The sequence below is a fragment of the Argiope bruennichi genome, chromosome 10, assembly GCF_947563725.1.
Source record: "Argiope bruennichi chromosome 10, qqArgBrue1.1, whole genome shotgun sequence".
Classification (NCBI taxonomy): Eukaryota; Metazoa; Arthropoda; class Arachnida; order Araneae; family Araneidae; genus Argiope; species Argiope bruennichi.
Window position 1 is genome coordinate 39,433,798 of NC_079160.1, and position 22,372 is coordinate 39,456,169.

General features: G+C 24.2%; 1 protein-coding gene across 7 annotated transcripts in view; it reads left to right on the forward strand.

The window, feature by feature from the left end:
* The window catches only part of LOC129988295 (collagen alpha chain CG42342-like), a 698,930-nt gene that overhangs the window by 667,203 nt on the left and 9,355 nt on the right, over window positions 1–22,372 (forward strand). For 4 of the 7 annotated variants that reach the window (XM_056096482.1, XM_056096484.1, XM_056096486.1 and 1 more), the window contains 15 exons: window positions 1,544–1,642; window positions 1,756–1,800; window positions 2,296–2,331; window positions 2,923–3,039; window positions 6,210–6,341; window positions 9,501–9,608; window positions 11,480–11,560; window positions 12,114–12,203; window positions 14,288–14,332; window positions 16,019–16,042; window positions 17,099–17,125; window positions 18,765–18,797; window positions 19,149–19,220; window positions 20,412–20,456; window positions 20,756–20,818. In XM_056096482.1, coding sequence (XP_055952457.1) covers window positions 1,544–1,642; window positions 1,756–1,800; window positions 2,296–2,331; window positions 2,923–3,039; window positions 6,210–6,341; window positions 9,501–9,608; window positions 11,480–11,560; window positions 12,114–12,203; window positions 14,288–14,332; window positions 16,019–16,042; window positions 17,099–17,125; window positions 18,765–18,797; window positions 19,149–19,220; window positions 20,412–20,456; window positions 20,756–20,818 — 1,017 coding nt within the window. The remainder of the gene's footprint in view (window positions 1–1,543; window positions 1,643–1,755; window positions 1,801–2,295; window positions 2,332–2,922; window positions 3,040–6,209; window positions 6,342–9,500; window positions 9,609–11,479; window positions 11,561–12,113; window positions 12,204–14,287; window positions 14,333–16,018; window positions 16,043–17,098; window positions 17,126–18,764; window positions 18,798–19,148; window positions 19,221–20,411; window positions 20,457–20,755; window positions 20,819–22,372) is intronic. The other 3 variants (XM_056096483.1, XM_056096487.1, XM_056096488.1) reach the window with 3 other exon arrangements.

A 22,372-nucleotide genomic window follows, 5' to 3' on the forward strand; every position in this document is an offset into this window, starting at 1 on the left:
CTAACTTATTTTTATAAAGTATTGAATTAATAAAAGTAACTAGTTAAATTTTAGCTATATATTTCATTTTGAATTTTTTTCATTTGCTGATAACCTTGTAAAACAATTATATTAACTAAATATCATTGATAATTTAAAATTTTCTATGGTAATCTAATTATATTTTCTCTATGGTAACTTGTCTTTTCAGTATATTCTTTTTTTGTGTGTATAACTATTTATCAATATGATGAATCATCACTAAAATAAAGCAAGTATTAATTATATTTCATCTTTGAAAAAATCTTATGGGCTGAGAACTTAAATTTTTATAATATGTTCAAACGTTTAGGGCTTCCCTTTTTGAAATTCTATGGGAAAGTGTAATTAGTATTTAGAAATTAACCATAATTCTTTAAGAATTCAGTTATTTCCAAATGACAATATTATTTAGCATCAGTCAGGTAGACAGGCAGTACTGAGATTATATGATATTAGAAATATTGTATAATCACATTATACAGATAATATATTAGGCCTTTTGCAATATTTTATAATAAAAATTTTAATGCTATTATTATTTTTATAGGTTATATCGTATTTAAAATGTCATGTTCTAAAAGAAATATTGTCACTTATTATAAATTTCCAAATAATAATAATAATTTTAATCTTTTGTTGACTGTAAAAGAAAAATCATCATTCAAAAAGAATATAATGTTTTATATTTTGAAACTCTCCTAATATATATTTCTTTTTTCAAATTTTTGGTCAGCAGAATGATAAAATGATTTTAATTATAAAATTCTTCTATTGTTTCAAATTTATCCTATCTCTAACAAAATATGGATGTTATATTATAATGTATGAAGATTTAGTATAATTTCAAGTGTATTTTTTGCTCACTGTGTAAGAAGCCCTCTTTCATCTTATATTTTTATTTTTGATTTACATAGTGTCTGCAACTATTAAAAAAAGTATTTATTGTATATTCATAAAATTGCCATCAGCTGTCAGTATATATTCATATGCATGGCATATATCTAACTTTAAAAGTTAGAAAATATTTTATAAGATTTGTTAATTAAAAATTTATAAGTATAAAAAAATTTCAAAATATTTCCTTACAGGTTTTTAATAACTTAGAGTAACTGCAAATACTAATTTCTTAAATAGTGTAAGCTTGAAATATCTTCTTGAATTTTTATGCCTTACTGAAAATTATTTACTTTATTTTCATAATCATATTATAAATTTTTTTATGATGTTGTTCAGTATTTTCAATAATGCACAGTCAACATTATAATAATACTATATAGAAAATTTCTCTTTTAGGGTTATAATTTTTAAAGTTTGGATATTATTTTTTAAAAAAACATTGTGCTTCATAGTGATTCCTATGAACTGAAACTATTTTTAATACGTTAAATGGATGATGGAAATGGTAAATGAAAAGACACCATTACCTAACTATATAATTAATTAAATGCTATTGTAATATAGTTTTTTCTGTAATATATATCAACGGACTTATTTTTAATCAATGTGTATGAAATATTTACAGGGTGAACCTGGAGTTCCTGGGCCACCAGGTCCACCTGGACCACCAGGCCCCACAGGATTACCAGGTTTTGATGGTAGAGTTGGTTTACCTGGAGAACCCGTAAGTATATTATAATATTCCTCACTTTAAATTGATTGAAATATTTTTAGATTGAAGTTTTTAAAAGTTTTTAGTATTTAAAAAAGTTATTGAAATGTAAATTATTATTTTAGGGTCCCCCTGGGGAACTTGGTTCTTCTGGGCCACCTGGGCCTGTTGTAAGTTCATTTACAATCTGCATATATTTTGAAAATTATTTGATATTTTTTTTATTCTGCATTCTTTCTTTTTTTTTAATTTATTTTTTATAGACAAAATTATTCTTAGATATATTTCATTTTAACCCTTTAAGGTAATTTTAATATATATATTTATCTCATTGTATTGTAATGAAAGATCATTCAATTAAATTTAATTTAAATCTCCTTATTGTATGCATATTTTTTAACGTAATTCTAGGTAATGGTCTATCCAATTGAGTGCCTATACACACAAACTTTCTTGTTAGTAGAAATATATAATTTATTGATGAATTCGATCAAATGCAATATCTATTTGGTTATTTATTATTTATTAAAATATTTTAGTGCCTTATAATCCTAATTATATGTTGTAAAACTTTATTTTAATATTAGCTCAATATATTCTTAAATTTTGATTAATATTTATATATTTATCGATATTGGCTGAAATTTATTTTTGTTTATATTTAGGGGCCAATGGGCAAAGATGGCTTACCTGGACCTAAGGTATAAAGCTCCTCATTTTTTTAAAAAATAGTTTTTTCATTTACTTCCAGATTTAAAAATAATAATAAAATAAGTATAGCAAACAAATAAAAAAAATTTATATTCTATTTATTTACATTTCCACATTTTAAATGATTGCTAATAATTTAAAATACTCCCTTATAAAATCCAAAAGAAAACCACTTCTAAGGATATATTAATTCCTTTTCCAAAATTTTCATTATATGCTATTGAAAAATTTTACTGACATATATTAACTTTATTTTCTAAATATTCAATTGTAACAAAGTTTTCCAGATTATTTTATATTGTATTGATTTTAAAATTTAAAAAATCGATCTATACTAAAATAATAACCCTTTAAAGAAAAGGATATTATTATTACTTTAAAGTGATATCATTTTATTTAAAGTCTTGTTATGAGTATAACCATAAATATAAGTTTTTAATAAAGTCAGTTTCCTTGAAGAAAGTATCATTACTTAGGGTATTTTAATAAATATTATCACTTTTTTTATATAACAGCTCAATTTTTTATTAAAATGCTATATATGTATACTTGAAGACCATATTTATGTGCAAAACTTATAGGGTGAAAAAGGTTTAAAAGGTGACAGAGGTTTCATGGGTGCCCCTGGACTTCCTGGTATGCCTGGAAAACCAGGTTTGAATGGACATTTAGGACTTCCTGGTCCCAAAGGAAATCCTGTGAGATTAATGATTTGTTTTGAGCAATTTATGCACTAACATTTTAGTGGAGCTTCTTCGTTCAAATATCTGGTTCTCTTTCTCTGTTTTCTTCTGTATGAATTTCTTCTTCTTCTAGAAAAACCTTTTCTCTTTTTTCTTCTAGAAAAAGCTTTTGTCTTTACTAATATGAATTCTAACATTACTGACCATGAGCAGATCTGTTTTGGTTGGATCATTTGTAGCAGAATTTTGATTCGGATATCGGATGTTGTTTTGTAATTCATTTCAGTTTACTGTCATCTGAGGATTATCAGAGTAAACAAGATTCAACATCTTTTAATTCCTTATTAGGAACTAAAGTATGTCTTTGATTCAGTATAAAATAATACTGTTTCCCTTCCCATGTTTTCTTCCTATTAAAAACTAAGTCTTCCTATGTTATGTCCTACAAATATATTAAAAAATTAATTTTCTAATTCTAAATTATGTAATTGGAAATAAAATCTTCAAAAGTCTCACTTTGACAAATATCACTCTGGTTATTTCCTGATTAATGATATTTAAATTTTAAATTTAATTCCAAACATCTGAAATTTTTTTTCTATTAAAAAATGTGCTTATATTTGTATCTTTATTCAAATTTATTTTTCATCTGCACCACCCATTCCCTTTTTTCTCAAAGAATTAATTCAATTTCTTTTGTTACTTATTTTTAAAGCAGCACATAAATTATTTTTGTTTTAGTTTTAAATTTTGCAATAAAACTTCAAAAAGAAAACAGTAATTTTTAAAATTATAGATCAAGTATATTAATATATTACTTGATTTTTGATTGTAATAAATTTTATGTCATCTTGATCAAAATTTAAATTTTGTTGTAAAATTCATAACACTGATTTTGTTTTAATTTAATTAGTATCATTAATTATTTTTAATTTTAAAACAATCATATTTTATCAATGAATATTTTTATTTCCTAAAATTTAATCAAACTAATTTACTAATTCTTTGTAAATTATTAAATTTTTATCTTCCCTCTATAACATATAGATGTTTGTAACAAATACCATTACTAATCCACTCATTGTACGAACTAACCTTGAAACTAACCTTATATTAATTTTTATCTGTGATTTAAGATGAAGTTAAGAATTTTATTTGTAATATATATTTATAAAAATTATCTTTCTGTATATTTTTAAAAAAGTTATATTAAAATTATATTATAATATTAAGATTGCAGACATGAAGAGTAATTTATCAGAATAATATAATTTTTTATTGTTTGTATTACATAATTCAGATTCCAATCTAATATTAAGTGCAAAATTACTTGTTTTAACTATAAATATACCTCTCATCCTTTTCATAGTATTTCAATAATGTGACTTCATTTTATTATCAGGAGAATTTGGATTTTCAAATCTTGACATTTTCTTCCTTGACATCCTTCTTATTTGGTAGAGTTATTTGTTAAGGCATAGAACAGCATGCTGGTAATATTGTGTTGAAGTTCAAAGAATGAGTTGTCAATACATCTACCTTCTTTTTTATCCAATTGAAATAACAAGATTCTAAAATCTCAAGATGGTTCATTCTATGATTAATATCCAATGCTGTAGTTTGGAAATAGGATATTAATACATCTGAATGCAGTCTTTTCAATCCAATTTTCCTAGGACATCATCATTTGCATCAGTTTATATGCTTTATATCAATATATCTAAATGGTTTATTCTGTGGTTATTAAAATTAACTCAGGAAATTTCTTTATTTACACAACCTCTTAATCAATAAAATGATTTAAATTTATTTATGTCAGTATTGTATTCAGTGAAAGTGGGAATTAATCATATCTGGATTTTACAAAGTGTTGTCAAAAAATTTAATAGAAGATATGCTTTTATTTCTAGAAGAACTTAATTGTTCTGCATTTTTTTTTCATAGATTAAAAATGAATTCATGATACTATGTATTGCACAAAGTCTGTTTTCTGATGCTTTCATATCAAAATAATACATTTATATTATTTTAATATGCAAACATTTTGAATCATTACTATTATTTTTCTTTTCCTGTGAAATTGGGGAAGTATTTTTCCCCCTTGTATATAGCCTAAAAGAGTATCATTCTAAAAAAATGATGGAGAATGATTTCCTGAAAGTGAAAATATTCTAATCAATAACAATATAAACTAAAATGTGAATAGAGCAAGCAACTGAATAGAATGACTCTCAACTTATAAAATTTTCCCATGTTAATCATGGTATCATCTTTAGCATTATTTTTATATTATTAATCTTGCAATATTTTGAACTTTTTTTAAATTTTTACTCCTTTATGAGGCAGATCCATCATTTTCCATTTATCTGGTTCAATTCAGAATTAGATTACATTCTTAAAATTCATGCAGGGAAATACTCAGAGTTCAAATTAAATATAAAATATGGCTTATCAACTTACAAAATTCATTTCAAAGAGTCTAAAATAAATCACTCCAAATGAAGAAGTAATATTCTTTATACTCTTGAGATTGAATTCTAGCAGTCTGCTTTATTACTCATTAATTCATTTATCTTCTTTAAGGTAATGACACTGTTGTATACTTTTCATATATATAATTTAACTGCATATATATAAATTCAAATAATTCTTATAGATCTCAAATAGAATTCATCAAAACCAGATTGTGTATTGGTATCCATGTTCTTACTGAAAATGTGAAAATCAATTCTTGTTGTTTAGGTATTTTAAATATTTATTTAACAAATATAGAAATATAATGTATAATTTACTCATTTAGTCTAGACATATATATCCACATGAATGACATATATTCCCACAATGTGAGCCCGTCCCTTAACACAGATAATTTAAAGATTAGTAGATTATACAAATTTAACAAACATTATTTTTGATATCCTCATATGCTTACTCTCCATTCAGAATATAAGACATGTAGTAAACCTTACATATAATATAATTAACAAGTATAAGGAAATGGGGCACATACATCATTAACTTCCTACTTTGAGAACCAAAACTGTTATTTAAAAATGCGGTAATAAAATGCATGAACACTATAAAATCACAGTTGTATTTTTTCCCCTTATCTTTCTAATTAAGGCAGTTATCCTACTTTATTCACTGTCACTTAATTTAACTTTTCACTGCATATATCTCTCTAGGGTGAAAAAGGAGATAAAGGTGACCGAGGTCTTACAACAACTCTTGATGGAAATTCTTTCCCAACTGGTTTCATTGAAGGACCACCCGGTCCTCCTGGACCTCCAGGTCCAGCTGGTCCACCTGGAAGAAAAGTAAGAGACATACAAAACAGCCATAAATGGAATATACAACATAACATGCTTTATTCAAGCTTGATTCATTGATATTATGTATTCTTATAAATTCATGAAGTGTGAAACATAATGTTTCAAAACAGTTGCATACATTTTTAAAGCTTTTATTATCTGAAAACCATATTATTAATTTTTATTGTAAAAATGTGTCTTTTCTGTCTACAACCATAAAAAAGACATATTGTAAAGAATTTTGTAACACTAATCTGCTTTCACTAACTTTTACTAACTACCTTACCTGTCCCATGCATTGTTACTAATCAGGGAGATGTTGGTGTTCCTGGGCCCCCAGGTGAACATGGGGATAAAGGAGATAAAGGTGAAAGAGGACGTAGAGGAAAAAGGGTACGATTCAGCAAATATTACTTATACATGACATGATGCTTTTAGTCTGCATGCTTATTGCTTAGCATCATAGCTGAGCTTTTTCATTTCACTGGATGTTATTTTCATTATTGCTGTTGTAGAAGTTTTTTAAAATTATTTTTCTTGAACTGAGAAATCATTTATTTCTTTCAGTGGAATACTTTATACTGAAATTATTCATTTCGTCTCATTTTTTAAAATTGAATTGCATTTTATGTGCAAGTTAGTAGGCTTAGCATTAAATTAAAGTTTTAAATTGTGCATCACTTATCTATTGTTTCTTTAATGAATAATCATTATTCCATAAGCCATGCCCAATTTTTTTTTAAAAAGATTCGTGGCAGTAAATACAATTGAAATACATAATAAAGTTTTGACATTTAAGTATCATAATGCATCTCAACTAATAATATAATAAAATATATTTTCTGTTTATTGAAAGATGAACAAAGATAATGATAACAAAGAAAATAAATGTAGTGTTCAATAGATAGAGAATTCATTATGAGTAAATATTTCAAATTCCCATTTATTTTATAAATGACCTGCAAAATTTATTCATTCACCTAATAAAGAAAATATAAATTATAAAAAATAAACTTTCATATATTTTAATCTCAAACCAAATATATTTATAAACTTAATTAAAAATGTAATAGCTAATTTCGAAAGTAAATATTAATATAATGGCTTCATAAAATATATAAAATCATTTTGCTAAAAAACTCTTTTAACAACTACTTGTTTCTATGATATGTAATATGTTTCTATCTATGTAATGTGTTTTACACTTAAAAAGAAAAGTTGAAAAATATTAATCTTTTTCCCAATGTAAGTATTTTTTTAAATAAAATAAACTAGAAAAAAAACTAACATTTAAAGTTATTGATAAGGAATTTCTATTTTTATTTAATTAGAAGCTGAATAAAGTGAATTGATCGAAATCAATATATAAAAAAATTGTTTTAATATTATGTAATTGATTCACAAGATATTTTATAATCCTGTCAAGATTAATATTTAATAGGAATTAAATATTTTATGAAATCATAATGAATGGTATGATCAGCTTATGCATACATAAATATAGGTGACATTAAACATCAAAATCTATGAAAATGTGTAGAGTTTTTTTTATTATTATTATTATTAGGGTATAGGGGACTTATCTAATTCATGACAACCACTACAAATAAAACATTTTTAGATAGCAAGTATTTGGCTTTTATTATTACACTTTTCAACGTGTATCTTAAATGCAAAAATCTTCTATTTGTCATTGTAATGAAATATTCATTCATTAAATACATCAGTTTTCTAAATTTGAGTAATTCAAAAAGATTTTTAGTAGCATGTTTTTATTTTTGCTTCTGCATGCTTATATCATTTTTTATTTGCATTCATGTGAATAATTGTTGAATAATAATTAATTGTCAATTCTTGTTTAACACTGTGTATCCAAGCTCTCACCACCATATCTGAATAACTCTCTTGTTAACAACTTAACAGTATCTTTTTCTAAAATAACTAGTTTCCAGTTATAATTTTCTTTCCTATATGAGATGATTTGCTAACAAGATCTGCTAAAATGAAGATGTGGATTATTAATTTAACTGCTAACAATACTGAACAAGATTCAAGCACAGCTGGTGTAAGTACAAAAATGTGTTTTCTAACATTATCTTGCATCTTTTCTTTTTTACTGATCTTTCATTTCTAAGAAAAAAGTTAACTAATCACATTTGCACATTGCATTGATTTAAAATATATATATATATATATATAAATTTTAGTTCTCTGAAAAAAAAATTCAGGCACATTATAATTTATGAAAACAATTTACAACTTACCTTTCAAAAAATTCTGCATTAAAAATAGGTTGAAAAATTTATTATTTTTATTTTCAAAGAACATTTTTATTAATTTAATCTGATAAATAAATTATTATTAGTTTTTTTAAAACTATCTAAATGACAAAAATTAATTTATAATCATAAAGCACATTATGTGGATTTGCTTCATAAATAATTTGATATAAATGTATTTTCTTAGTGCAATTGAATAAATGTAAGAGGATGAAAAAATGCAATGTGTTTTAATTTTTTCCAAACAAATGAGTTGAAGCTGTAACCTTATCTCTTTTCAAGATTAATATTATTTATTAAATCTAAGATATGCAGTGAGGATAGGATTAAAGATTATGTTATAGAGTATTTATATCTTTAATTGATAAAAATAAAAACATTGTAACAAATTTCAGAAATTTATCACATGACTATAATTCTAACACAAAGCTAACACTCACTCTGATTTTTTTCAATATCTATCTATTTGTAAATATATATTTATTTATGTATTATTTTTTTTTCTAATTTTGAAAATCACTTTTTAAATATTAAGAAATATTTTAAATCAAAGCTGATAAACTTTTTGATCTTTCCCAAAAAATAACTTTAGAAATATATATTGGAAAAAATATCAATCCAATTCTGAAAAGTTTTTTAGTATTTTGGATTTCTATTCTATTTTTGTAGTATTATTATAATATTGCAGGTTTTAATAAATGATAGATTAGGCTGTGGTTTTTCAAATTATAAGTGTTTCAAAAATAATTTAAATTTGATTGAAATAAAAAGTTTCTGTCCATAATATAGTTTTTTTTATTATTATTTTATGTCATTTATACTACTTTAAATGCAAATGTGAGAAATATAATTTTTACCGTGTGCTTAAAATTTTGTCTACTCTAAGGGAAAAAGAGGACTTCCTGGCCAGCCAGGATTCAAAGGAGAACCTGGTAGAATTGGTTTGAAGGGTGAAAAAGGTGAAAAGGGAGATTTAGGATCTCCAGGTTTCCCGGTAAAACATTATTCCCTTCTAAAAGTCCTTTAAAAGCATTAAATCGTTCTGTCATAATAATATGGAAGAATATGTGAAATATATATATAAAATATAGAAATATAAAGAATTATGAGAGCAAGAAAATATGAAAATCAAATGAAATGCAATATAATTATAAAAATTTTAGCCATGATATTTTAAAGCTCATCTCATAACTTTTATACTTTAACTTAATTATTAATAATCTTTATTAATTTTTCTTTGAAGTGATCATAGTCCCTTTGAATTTCAAAATGTTAATGAATATTTAAAAATGATCAGTGCATTTGACAATAAGGACTTGGTAATAACATAATATATAAAGAAAACAAAAAAAATTTTGTAATTTTTTTCAAAATTTTATAATTGACATTCAAGAAGGATTTTAATAAAAATCAAACAACATTGTTTTATACAAAGGATTTTGTAAACAATGAATACATTGTAAACATGGTAATTCAAATTTGGCTTGTTTTTCAATGTGCTTTTTTGGGTGCCTTCATTTTTGCTTTGCTCAATTCAATGCATATGCTTTTGCATTCATATCTAACAACATATTTCATTTAAACCAATGTTTATTTTTTTTGGGGGGGGGCAATATATTAGAATTTTTTTAAAGAAATTGTTAGTGGCTTATTAGTTAAATTTTTTCTACATTTTCTTCATCCAAATGCTCGATAAATACTGGAAATCATTTATTGCTATATTTATTATAATGTGTTGACTGAGCAAGAAATTTAAATTAAATTTTTTTTATATATTTATATATAATTTTACAAAGAATACTTTTGTTGTTAGTTTTAGAAATCATAGTTAGCAATCAACAATTAGAATAAGTAATTCATATTAACAAAGTTGATGTATTCTTTTAAAATATGCACTCTATTAATAATTGAGTTAAAGCATGTCACAATCATACAAATGAGTATTTTTGTAGCAATTGAAAATATATAATAAAAGAGGTTTAAATTTTAAAAAAATCTTTTATGCATTTTCTTCTTTTTTTTATTGTAAGTTTTAAAAATTTCAGTGAAATAAGTTTCTTCAGCAACTGAGTCTGTCCATCAGTACTCATACATCGGAAATGCGATTCGACCAAATATCAACTATATGTATACAAATCTGAAGTCAAATACACCCTTTATTAAGTGAAAATTCAGTGATAGCATGCGGACTGAAGTGGAACAAAATGAGGAAATGCTTGATCTCATTATAACAAAGCCAAGTTAGATTTCAAACATTATCAAAAGGAGCTATAATAAAACTAAACTAAACTTTTTAATGATTTAAAATTAATTCCTTGCATATAATTGAAGGTGAGAGTGGTTGTAATTTTATAACACACTGAATTTAAGATACTTGTGTTTTGCAAACGTTTTTTACTTCCGTTTCGAAATAGTAGAAAATATAGGTATAAAATTATTTCTACCTCTGAAAATATTTGTTGATATGAACTATTTGCAACTAAAAAAGGAAGTCTTCCTCAGGATCCATAACTACTTGCTTAAATCTGAAATTTTAATATTTTTGTGTATCATAAGTAGGAACAAAATGTTTTATCCAAAATAGGAAAGATGGTAATAAATTAGAAGAATACATTATTTTTACTGTTATAGTCTATTCCCCTTCCCCTATATTCTTTTCAAAATAAATATCTTTTAGATGTGACAGCTTTCTTGCAGTTGGCAAAAATTTAGACCATATTTATATGTAGCCCGCCCCCTCATCCCAAACATTAATGTTTGATTTTGACATGTTTAAATTAATTACATGCCAAATTATTAATTTACTTCATGTATAATACTGATTATGATTCTAAATTATATTAATATTTTTATATTTACTGGAAGGGAGACAGAGGTTTGCCTGGAATTCCAGGTTTTAATGGTTCCAAAGGAGATGATGGCATTCAAGGACCTCCTGGAATACCAGTAAGTTAAGGAAAATTTTTTAAATAAAGTTTAAAAAATATTTTGAAAATAATTTTTAACTGAAAGTCAAATCTATCCATGATGATTTTTATTTCATCGTTGTTCAGTACTTAATTTTAAATTAAGATCCTATTAGTTATAAATTTTGGTCTCATGCTGACTATTTCTATTAAAATTTGAAGGTATTGGCTCTTAATAGCTAAGCTATATGGCTTAATTCCAGAAGTAAAGATACCTGGAACAAAATAATATTTATAAGAAGTACTATAAATATGTATGGTTATTGAAAAAATTACAAAAAAAACTATAATTAAATTTTTTAAAATTTCTTTTTTAATATAAATTTTGAAAATTTTGTTAGAATTATTTTAGTTATTTTTAAATAACCACGCCTTTGGATAAAACATTTTTATGTTGAAAAAAGTGTTTAAAAATTGGTCAACATTTTTTTTTTTTTTAATTCAGGTACTTTAATGTAAAGTAACATTTTTTTTATTTAATAGTTTGTATTTTTATATTATTAAAATGAAATTTTATTTCATTTACTTTTTAGGGAATGTCTGGTTCTAAGGGTGATAAAGGTGAAAGAGGTGAATTAGGTGCACCTGGATTAATGGGACCACCTGGATTACCGGGACCTCCAGTAGGTGATGGGCAATTTAAGCTATAAAAGTTTATAATAGTGGATAAATTATTACATCAAAATTTAATAACATAAATTTTAAATGAGATTTTCCTGCAAACAATGATATTGGATTTCAATTTTAAAATTGTTTTAATTATTAATTTAATCTGCATGTCTGATGAATTAAACTGTTGACAATGTTTTGCTATATGAAATAATATTTGTAAATTTTTTTTAATGAAATTATATTAAAAAAATTTAAAGAAAGTGGAAAGGGAAAAAAGTATTAATTCTAAAAATTAAGTGAATATTAAAATAATAGTAATCTAATATTTACTGATACCAGCTTCATTTATCTGAAGAAGTATTGACAATTAAAGTTTTCTTCTAGTCGCTTTCTCTGACTACTGTTCCTTCAAAACAAAAACGCCGTACTGGTGAGATTTGAACAGTTTTTATAGAAAAAATGGGAGTAATGGCTTATTTTATATTGATATTACAAGAAATTATTATAATGCAAAGTAATAAAAAGTTAAGAAAGTAATAAAAAAGTAATAATGCAAAGTAATAAAAAGTTTTAGAGACTAGTAAGAAATGTAATCAGAAAAAAATATTTAGATGAAAGGAATATGAATTTTAAACAATAGTTTTGATATTTCTTGAAAAACACATTATTAAAAAAATGGAAAAATCATAAATATGAAAATTTAAAAACTGATTTTCCCTCCTAGAAATGCTCAACATTAAAAAGAAAATGTTATCATAGTAATTCATTATCTTTCCATATAAACTTTAAATTGTGATGCAATCCAAGAGATTATAATGGAATTTCAAAAATGAATTCAAACTATCATGGATATGTACTGTGCAAAGATTTGAAGGTCTTTACATTTTTGTTACATAATTTTTTTTAAATGTTAAATACTATTTAGTGAAATATATTACCATTGTAAAAACATGTGATTACAATTTTTAAACAATATATCTGTCCATTTTTCTTTTGTTATTTTTGTCCAAAAATATTTTAAACATAGTTAGATATGAGAAATTAATAAGTTGAAATGAATATATTTTATATGCATAATATTACAAAAATAAATCATGAATCCTCTTCAATGACTCATACATATTTTGAAATATTCTACTCTTTTAGATTAAATATTCTACTCTTTTACCTTCTGTTATTCATAGAAATTTTTATTTTGAGAAATTTCCAAACTGTTCTAAGAATTATTCGTCTTGTTAATTATTTCAGTATTAGAATGTTTAGAAAAATAATGTTTTTTCCTGCTTCTAATAAACAAGAAGACAATTAAAAAATTGTAATCATAAATATTAGCTTGAAATTTTATGCTGTGAATTTATAAATATTCTAAAACAAAAGCTTATAATTTTACTAATCATGTACAGCACAATAAGGGTAAAAGGTGTGTGGTGTGTGATGTTCCTTGCCCTGTTCTTCTTTAAAAAATGTCAAAAAGTGTCATTTTATCTCCTTAGCACTTCCCTAAAAGATAGCTTCAGGGCATTTATAATATTTTACCTTGCTGCTGCTATGCTTCCTTATATCACTGTTAAAACTTTCTATTTTCTAAAAAATTAACTAAAATTTATCAATAGGAGTTTTGTTTTTTATCTTGTGATTTCCTTGCCTCTTGGCATTTAAAAGAAAAATAGTGGCGGTAGTGGGAGGGAGATGATTTTAACTTCATTTCCAGATCCCTAAGAAGTAGTTATGATGTCAGATACTTATCTCTCCAAATTTTACTTTAAATTTGCCAAACTTCTGCATCCGACTTCATTGTTATGACATTTTTATTTGCTCAACTGAGAATTTTATTAGCCTTAGAATTAACTTAAATTGGTGCTAATTAATTAAGTAGTTAATGCTGTATATGCATGTTCTTAAATTTATGTTTTTAAAATTAATTTCTGAATATACCAATAAAGAAATACTGTAATAAATTTCATTGTTTTACTTCTTTTTGTTCTCTTTTCATAAAACTGTTGACCTATTACTTGTTGAAATTATCTTCTATTTTGTAAATGATTTATAAATATTTTTGTTGGATTAAGAAGTAATATTTTATTTCCATTTAAAGGGCAGACTTGGACTGAAAGGAGACAAGGGAAACAAAGGTGAAGTGGTATGTAAATTTATTATTTTAAAATAAATTATTTCTGTGTTCAGTTTTCTGGCAATATTTGGTGTGGAAAATATTAATTGTGAATCAGCTAATTATCAAACATAATTTTAAAAAAATGCAATATATATATATATATATTATTGAAATTTTGTAGGAGTCTGGCGTAGGAGTCATTTTTTTTAAATGTAATTAGCGTTAATTGGCTTTTAATTTGAATACACTTCTCATGTGGCATTCTACTGTTGTTTTTTATAACAACAGGTACATTTTTGCATTTAGAAATTTCTATAACTATCTCAAAAAATTATATAACATAAACTCCCCCCTCTCTTTCTTTTAAAGACATAGTTCGTTACAATAAAACACTAAGATGAATGCATTATGTTTTGGATCTGCAATAATTGTGATTTTGTTTATAAATTTACAACATGATATCTAGTGCTAATGCATAAGCAATATTTACTGGTATTTTATAAATTGTGAAGCCAGCATATTCATAAATTTACAACGGCATAACCGATTTCAAATTTCTTTTCAACTATTTTACTAAAAATTGTGAGCAATAAACTTGACGTGTTACATTATATCTATTGTTTAATACCAATACCAGCACCAATTTTGCTTCGTCAATTAATAATTTCATTAATTGATGAAATTATTATATGGAGCAAACAAACCGAGCAAATTTATATGGAGAAAACAAACCAAAGCATCTCTTTCTCTTCAGCTCCTATTTAATATATATCATTTTATATTTAAACAAATATTTAAACTAATTTTTATAATCTTTTTGACCTTTTTGCTTGACTTTGGAAATCATTTCATTCAATGCCCTGTTCATTGATTTATGATAACTAACTAATACTGATTCTAACATTGCATGTTCTTTTTTTCTTAGGCTGAAAGTTAAAATGTATACAAATAACTTTAAGATTTCTGAATTTCTATATAAAGAAAGAGTTTTTTTTTTATACACAGTTTTATTTTTTAATTTTATAATGATTCTTAGTCATTTAAAGATGAAGATATGCTGAAAAAAATAAATAAGTGCCACTTAATTTTGTTTCATAAAACAAAATTATCTATATTGATGAAACCTTAAAATCAATTGATATTCCATTTGTTAAAATAAATATTATTGTCCTTGTGCAAAATCTCCAGTGACCACTTAATATTAGCATTTATTTACACAACCATACAGGTTTAAAATTTACATGATCCATCTCAAAATAGACTTTATGCATTAAAAAAATAAGATATTAATCCAACCAGATCAAACCATAATCTGTTAATTTTTTCCCATCAAGTATATGTATTTTCTGTTTGTTTCTGCTTGTTAAGATTTATATAATAAATGAAAAGGTTTGAAGGTGTATAGCAATCCACCTATGACATTCCACAGATAATTTTGCATTGTTGCAATTTCTATTAATTTTACCAAATAATGTACAATAAATCAAAAAGCATAAAAAGAATTGCATGCAAATACTGAATGTGTAATTGCAATGGTCCACAATATTTGGTTTTGTAATATTTATCATTTATACTTTTTATCTTGCATGATTATTATATAAATTTCATTTTCGTTCTTGTTGCAATTTTTATAATGGCAGTGTATATATTTTTATCACTGTTTATAAAATGTTAATTATGTTGCATAGTAATTAATTTTTCTCTTTCAATCAGATACCATACAGATACTGGAAGCAGGTAATTTTGTTTTACTTTTTTTTATGGCAAAGCTTTTATTATTTATCGCCAAGTTTTTTTTTATTTTAATTTTTTTAAATATTTTTGCAAAATTTTGCTTGCATGAAACTGTAATAAAATTTTTTGATAAAAACATTCAAATTGGTAGAAGCTAATTTTAAATTATTATCATGTACCAACAAGATAAAATTATTATGATTTGCATGATTGTTAAAATCCACTATGAAGAAAAATCTGTTATAAGTTAGTAATTTTTAGAGTTTAACCGTCTATACAAATTATGAACTGTTAACTGTATTAAGAATAATTCTTTTTTGAATTTCCTGTGTAGAGAGCGTGTCTGAATATAATAATTGAAAATATTTAATTAATGTGACTTAAAAAGAAGTAATTTCAATATAATTATCCTGTGTTAACTCTACAATACTTAAAATTAATATTTTGTTTTTAATAAACTGAGTATTAAAACATCAAATTAAACCAATAATACATAAAAACAAGTGTCCTCCTTTCTCCAATCATCTGTTTGGCAAGTATTCTGATGAACTGCTAACTTGAAGATGATAGATTTCTTTCTTTCCCTCTCTGTCTCTTTCTCTCTCACACACATATGCACCCTTATTTTTCCCCAAATCATACAAAAGTGTGTTGTTATCCTCAGATAAATAACAAATAGAACTCAGAAATAACATTTTTTTTTTTTTTTTGTGTGTGTGTGTGTGTGTGTGTGTTTCAATGTTGGTTGGCATAGTTCAAGAGTTCAAAATTTGCCTGCAGTTTCTCTGATTCAATGAACTATTTAGATCAAATGTTAAATGCTGCTTAATATTTTTGAAATTGTCCAATTTTTTTTTTGAACAATATTGACAATTTTTTTTCTTTTTCTTATATATTAAAAAGCTTTGTAGTTCATAATTTTATTTATCCCTCCAGATATTGCCAAATCATCTATTTTCCATAAATTTATTACAAATATAACTGAATTTGAATTGTATTTTGTGTCCGTATTGTGAAATTGAATTATATTTAATAATTGCCTGAATTTTTTTCCTGCAGGGAGACAGGAGACTAGATGGAAAAACAGTAAGAAAATGTTTAGTTTTTGTTTCTTTGATAGTGCAGAAAATGTTAATTATTTCCAAATTCTTCCAAATTGTTTAAATTACATCAAATTTTTATTATAAATATATTATAATAAAATAATTTTATACTAACTAATAATTAAAATTAATATAATTTTTTTATAGATTTTGACATTTTTATATTTTACCTATAATTAATTGATCTTGATAATGAATTATTCACATCTTGTTTTAAGTTGACTTTGCTAATTGTTAAATCAAATTTTACTTTCAAAAGTTCTAGAAACATCCTTATAAAAAAGTAGTTTTCCATAATTCGTGCATTTATATTAATAAAAAATGAATATTTATTAAATAAACTGGCTCCTTTTTGATTAGAGGAATTCAATAAATTTGTTATTCTGTTTGATAATCGATGATAAATGGTATGATAATATTACAGATAAAAAAAGTGTAAATGCGCTTTTCAATAATTCTGTATTACAATTTATATAAAATATTAGAATATTAAATTAAATTAATGAAATTTGATGCATTTTTAGTTTTTTAAAAATTGATTTCGTTGTTTGTAAAAAACAACAAAATAATAGAGTAATAAGATATTGTGGAAATATTTGTTATTCTGTTGCTTTGCTAAAGAAATTTTTTTAAGTATATTATGCTAAAAAAAACATTAATAGTATATTATTACATGCATTTAAATAATTTAATATTGTAATATTATCACAAAACCTTAAACCAAGGGGGAGTGGTCTGCTGAACACTTTCTTGCATACTAACTAATAACTAACTAACTAATACTTGCTTGCTAACTAATAACAGTTAATTTGTGTTTTAGATGCATGTTTTTTCAACTGATTGAAATCAAAATTTGATATAGAACCACAATTGCAGTCACCAAATCACATACCAGATTTGATATATTTCTTGACATTTTTTAGTTATCGCCTTTACATATTTCTGAAAGTAATGACCTGAAGTAATCCAAACATGCTTCTGAATCAATGACTAACAGCAATCAACCCCTTGTTGGATTTGGCACAAAACTTGATAGGTGTCTGTTGTATAAATATTAAATCTATGTATGGATTTTATCCATCTAGCTGTCTTAATTTTGTAATTATTGTATTAAATTATATTTGAAGAATGAGACAGACAGACTTCCTCTGAATGGATTTTGCACACAATTTGATAGAAAATTACAAATGTGAGGTAAATTTCACATATCAAAACTATGAGTGATTCTGAGTTACCTTTGTCACAGACAAACAGATATTTTCCAAATTGAAGAAGGTCTGATACATGTAGATTCATCAGAATCTGAAGTTCGATTTTTTGATGATCACAATAATTTCTCTTAACATATACGAGAAAGTACAAACAATAGGTAGTTAAATCTATATGGTCTTTACAGTATATTGACATCAATGTCTTAAATTTGTGAATTTAGTTTACTATTTTATTCATTCTACAATAATTTTAATCAGTGTACATTTTTTATTGAAAGTTTATTTAGTATAAAAATTAATAGTTGATCTTTAAAACATTTTGCAACATTTTTATTTGTGAACTTTTTGACAAAGTTATGTTTTACTATCATATGCTTTCTAATAATATTTCTTTTATTTTACTCTTTTTAGTTCACTGGACCTCCCGGACCACCAGGACCCCCTGTAAGTAATTTATTAAAGTAGAATATTTATTAATAGTTTTAGAGATATAATTTCAATATTTTAAGTATTTGAGTTTCTTTTTTATAAGACTATCTGGCCAACTTAATTAAGTCATGAACTTTTGTTTAGATGAAAATTAATATAGATAACTGAACTGTGAATTTTACAATACTTAGTATAGTGTCAGCTGTTTCCTTCTGAAATTTGATAAATTTATATGAAGCAACCTTCAAATAATTCACTGTAAAATTATTTTTATTCCATAATTTATTTTTCTCTACTTGCAGTACAGATATAGCAAATACAAAAAAATTCAAATGCTGAAAAAATAAAAATTCTTTAATTATATAGGGCTTACAAGGCATTCAAGGTCCTCCAGGTGTTAAAGGAGACAAAGGAGTAGATGGACAGAAAGGAGAACCTGTAAGTAATTTTTTTCCTGTTCATTTCCTAAGCTTATAACAAATACTACACTTTAAAAAATGATTAATTTTATTTTTTACTTTTTAATTTTAAAAATTGGCACCATGATATTACTTTAATAAATGCTTTTTTTTTTCAATGTACATTATGTTCATTTCTTATATTTAACATTTTATAATATTTTTATATTCATATAAAAAATTAGCTAATAAATTAAATATGAGTATTAAATATTTATTTAGTGATTGCATTTTCATATGTAAATAAATATTTTCTCATTTTTAAAGAGTCTACGCCCAAACAACAATATTATATAGTAAATTTTATTTTGCTGAGATTTAGCCTCTTATCTGAGAACCACATCTCAGAAGAATAAAATTTATTTCATGTATTTCTTAGTAAAATTCAGAAGACACAAATATCAAATATGTAAATTTTTTTATATTTTATTAAATATATTATGTAAACGTTATTGATATTATCTCATAAAAGTATCTAAAGAAACTTGTTACTTTGTTTTTCAGTTCTGCTAAAATGCTGTTTAAATCATACTCCAATATATATATATATATATAATATTGATTGTAAATTTTAATACATAAATTCAATAGCATGCTATTATATCATACATAATAAAGTCAGTAATATTCTTATCGTTTTATTATAATACTTAATAAGCAATACAACTCATAATTAATTACAATTATCAATATTAATGCATTAAAAATAAAAAAAATTACATGTTTATAAATTCTAAGTTTTAAAAGATAGACATTTGAGATTACCGAGTAAAATCTGTGTATATTCTGTCATTTAAAAAATATAGGAATATGATATTTACAAATTAGGGCTTCTTAAACCGTTGACCATTTCTTTATATATATATATATATATTATCAATCTAAAATGTTCCTCATGTTCTTTAAGACTTTTTACTATTTATAACTAAAAATAATTAAAATTATTTTACTAATTTGTTAAATAATGGTTCATATTCCTAGTCCTGATTTGTAGTAAAATTTTTCTGATGGAAAGGTCATCTTTCTTCTTACTAGAGGTCTTCAATTTCAAAGTTTATTAAACTTTGTTCTAATTTCTTCCAAAAACCTCTACTAATTTCACTATACACAAATAAAAAAAATCTGTTTTTATTATTTGATTTGTTACTAGAATCTTATTTTTGTCTTGTAGGGTGATGTAGGAACTAAAGGTGAACCAGGACCAATGGGGCTTCCAGTATGGCTATTTTGGAATACTTATTTATAATTAAACTTTTTGATATATATTATATATTTCTGTTGAAATTGTTAATGTTCTTAATAGATCCATTTTATTTGAAAAATTTACTAACACTATTAAAATTTTATTTTTCTTTAATTTTGATTTTGTATTTTAAAGTTGATTATTATGTTCTTCCATTATTTCAAATAATCTTTAACAGATTATTTGAAACAATTTTAATTTTAGCATTATTATTTTCTAAAATTAGAAAACGATTCTAATTGTAGCATTTACCACTATTTCTTGCTCTCTAGGGTCCAAGAGGGGTTCCTGGACCATCTGGAAGAGACGGAATGGATGGTAAACCAGGGCTTATAGTATGTTTGCTATATTTTCTGCATTATTTGAATTATAATTTATAAATATTGTAATACAGTACAGTACATGTTTCTTCTGTTGTAATATAAAATGTATCGATTTTATTTTTTTATAAACAAATGAGATAAAAACTATTTCCTTTTGTTGAAAAGAATATTTATTTAGATTTAGTATTCTATAATCTTTACAAAAATAATCAAATTATGAATTCATTAATATTTTAATGATTTCTACTAAAGCTTTATATTGTATATACTATACATTTTTTTTTTTTAAGAAACCTTAACTTCTAAGACATAGAAAGGAAAATAAATCATTTCTCATGTAAATTTTCTTTTTTGCAATTTCAGTTTTTAGTTTTGGAAAATCATCTAAATAATACTCTGTTAAATTATGTGCTAAATTAATAGTCATTTATTTCTGTTAGATGATTTATTTATTTATTTTTATGGGAAGATGATATTTCTTATTTCTTTATATCTTAACTAAAGTATTAAAAAAAAAAACTAAACTATCATTCATGTAACAATTCAAAAATAATGATTCAGTTATAATTTTTAAAATTAAAATTATCCAAACAATCATATTGCTTAGACCTCAGAATATAATTTTTAATGGATACATAAAATTTGATTCTCAAGTTACATAATAATGCACCATCAAGGTGTCTCAAATTTAAAACTCTCACCTTATCTATAACTAGCCGCCTTTGGCGACCAGCCGGTTCGCCAATCTTAATGTTCTTTAAAATTTTAATAATTAAATATTTTATGCAATTCCAACTTTAATAGATTCTTCAGCAAAATATTTTAAAACTTCAAATTTTGATAGTCATATAATTCACTCATAATATTATAAAGGCCTTCAGTCATAACGTGATATGTATCTCTCTAATTTTCTGTTACCCCTGAATTTATGCTTTAAATTAAAGTGTAAAGGATTAATCTGCAATTAATATAATAATATTTTTTACTGAAACAAAGCATTTTTTTTAATAATATGATTACTGATAATAGAGTCACTGGGCGTTTAAACTTTATGGGCACTAAAGAATATCTTTCTTAATTTATATAATATCTCAAGAATTCGTCAACAAAATTTTCTCAGATTCATCATGAACGGATCGATTCATTAACAATGTTTCATTTTAAATGCATCAAACACTAAGAAAATAAAATGAATCGTTTAAAATAATCGGTCGAAAACAGGTTTAAAAAAACTACTTAAAAAACAGGTTTAAAAAAAGTACTTAAAACTATAAGCATATATCAAAAAATATATAACTAACATAAATACAATTTAATTACAAAAGCATGCAATTAGCCTAAAAATAATTTAAATCATTGAAAACAGGTTAAAAAAAACTACTTAAAAAACGATGTACTTAAAACTATAAGCATATACAAAAAAATATATAACTAACATAAATACAATTTACTTACAAAAGCATACAACTAACCTAAAAGTAATTTAAATCGTCCGTTGTTAATGGTTGCCATGCCAACAATCAGAACACAGTGCGCATGCGTGAATTTTCTTCGCCTTTTACGGTA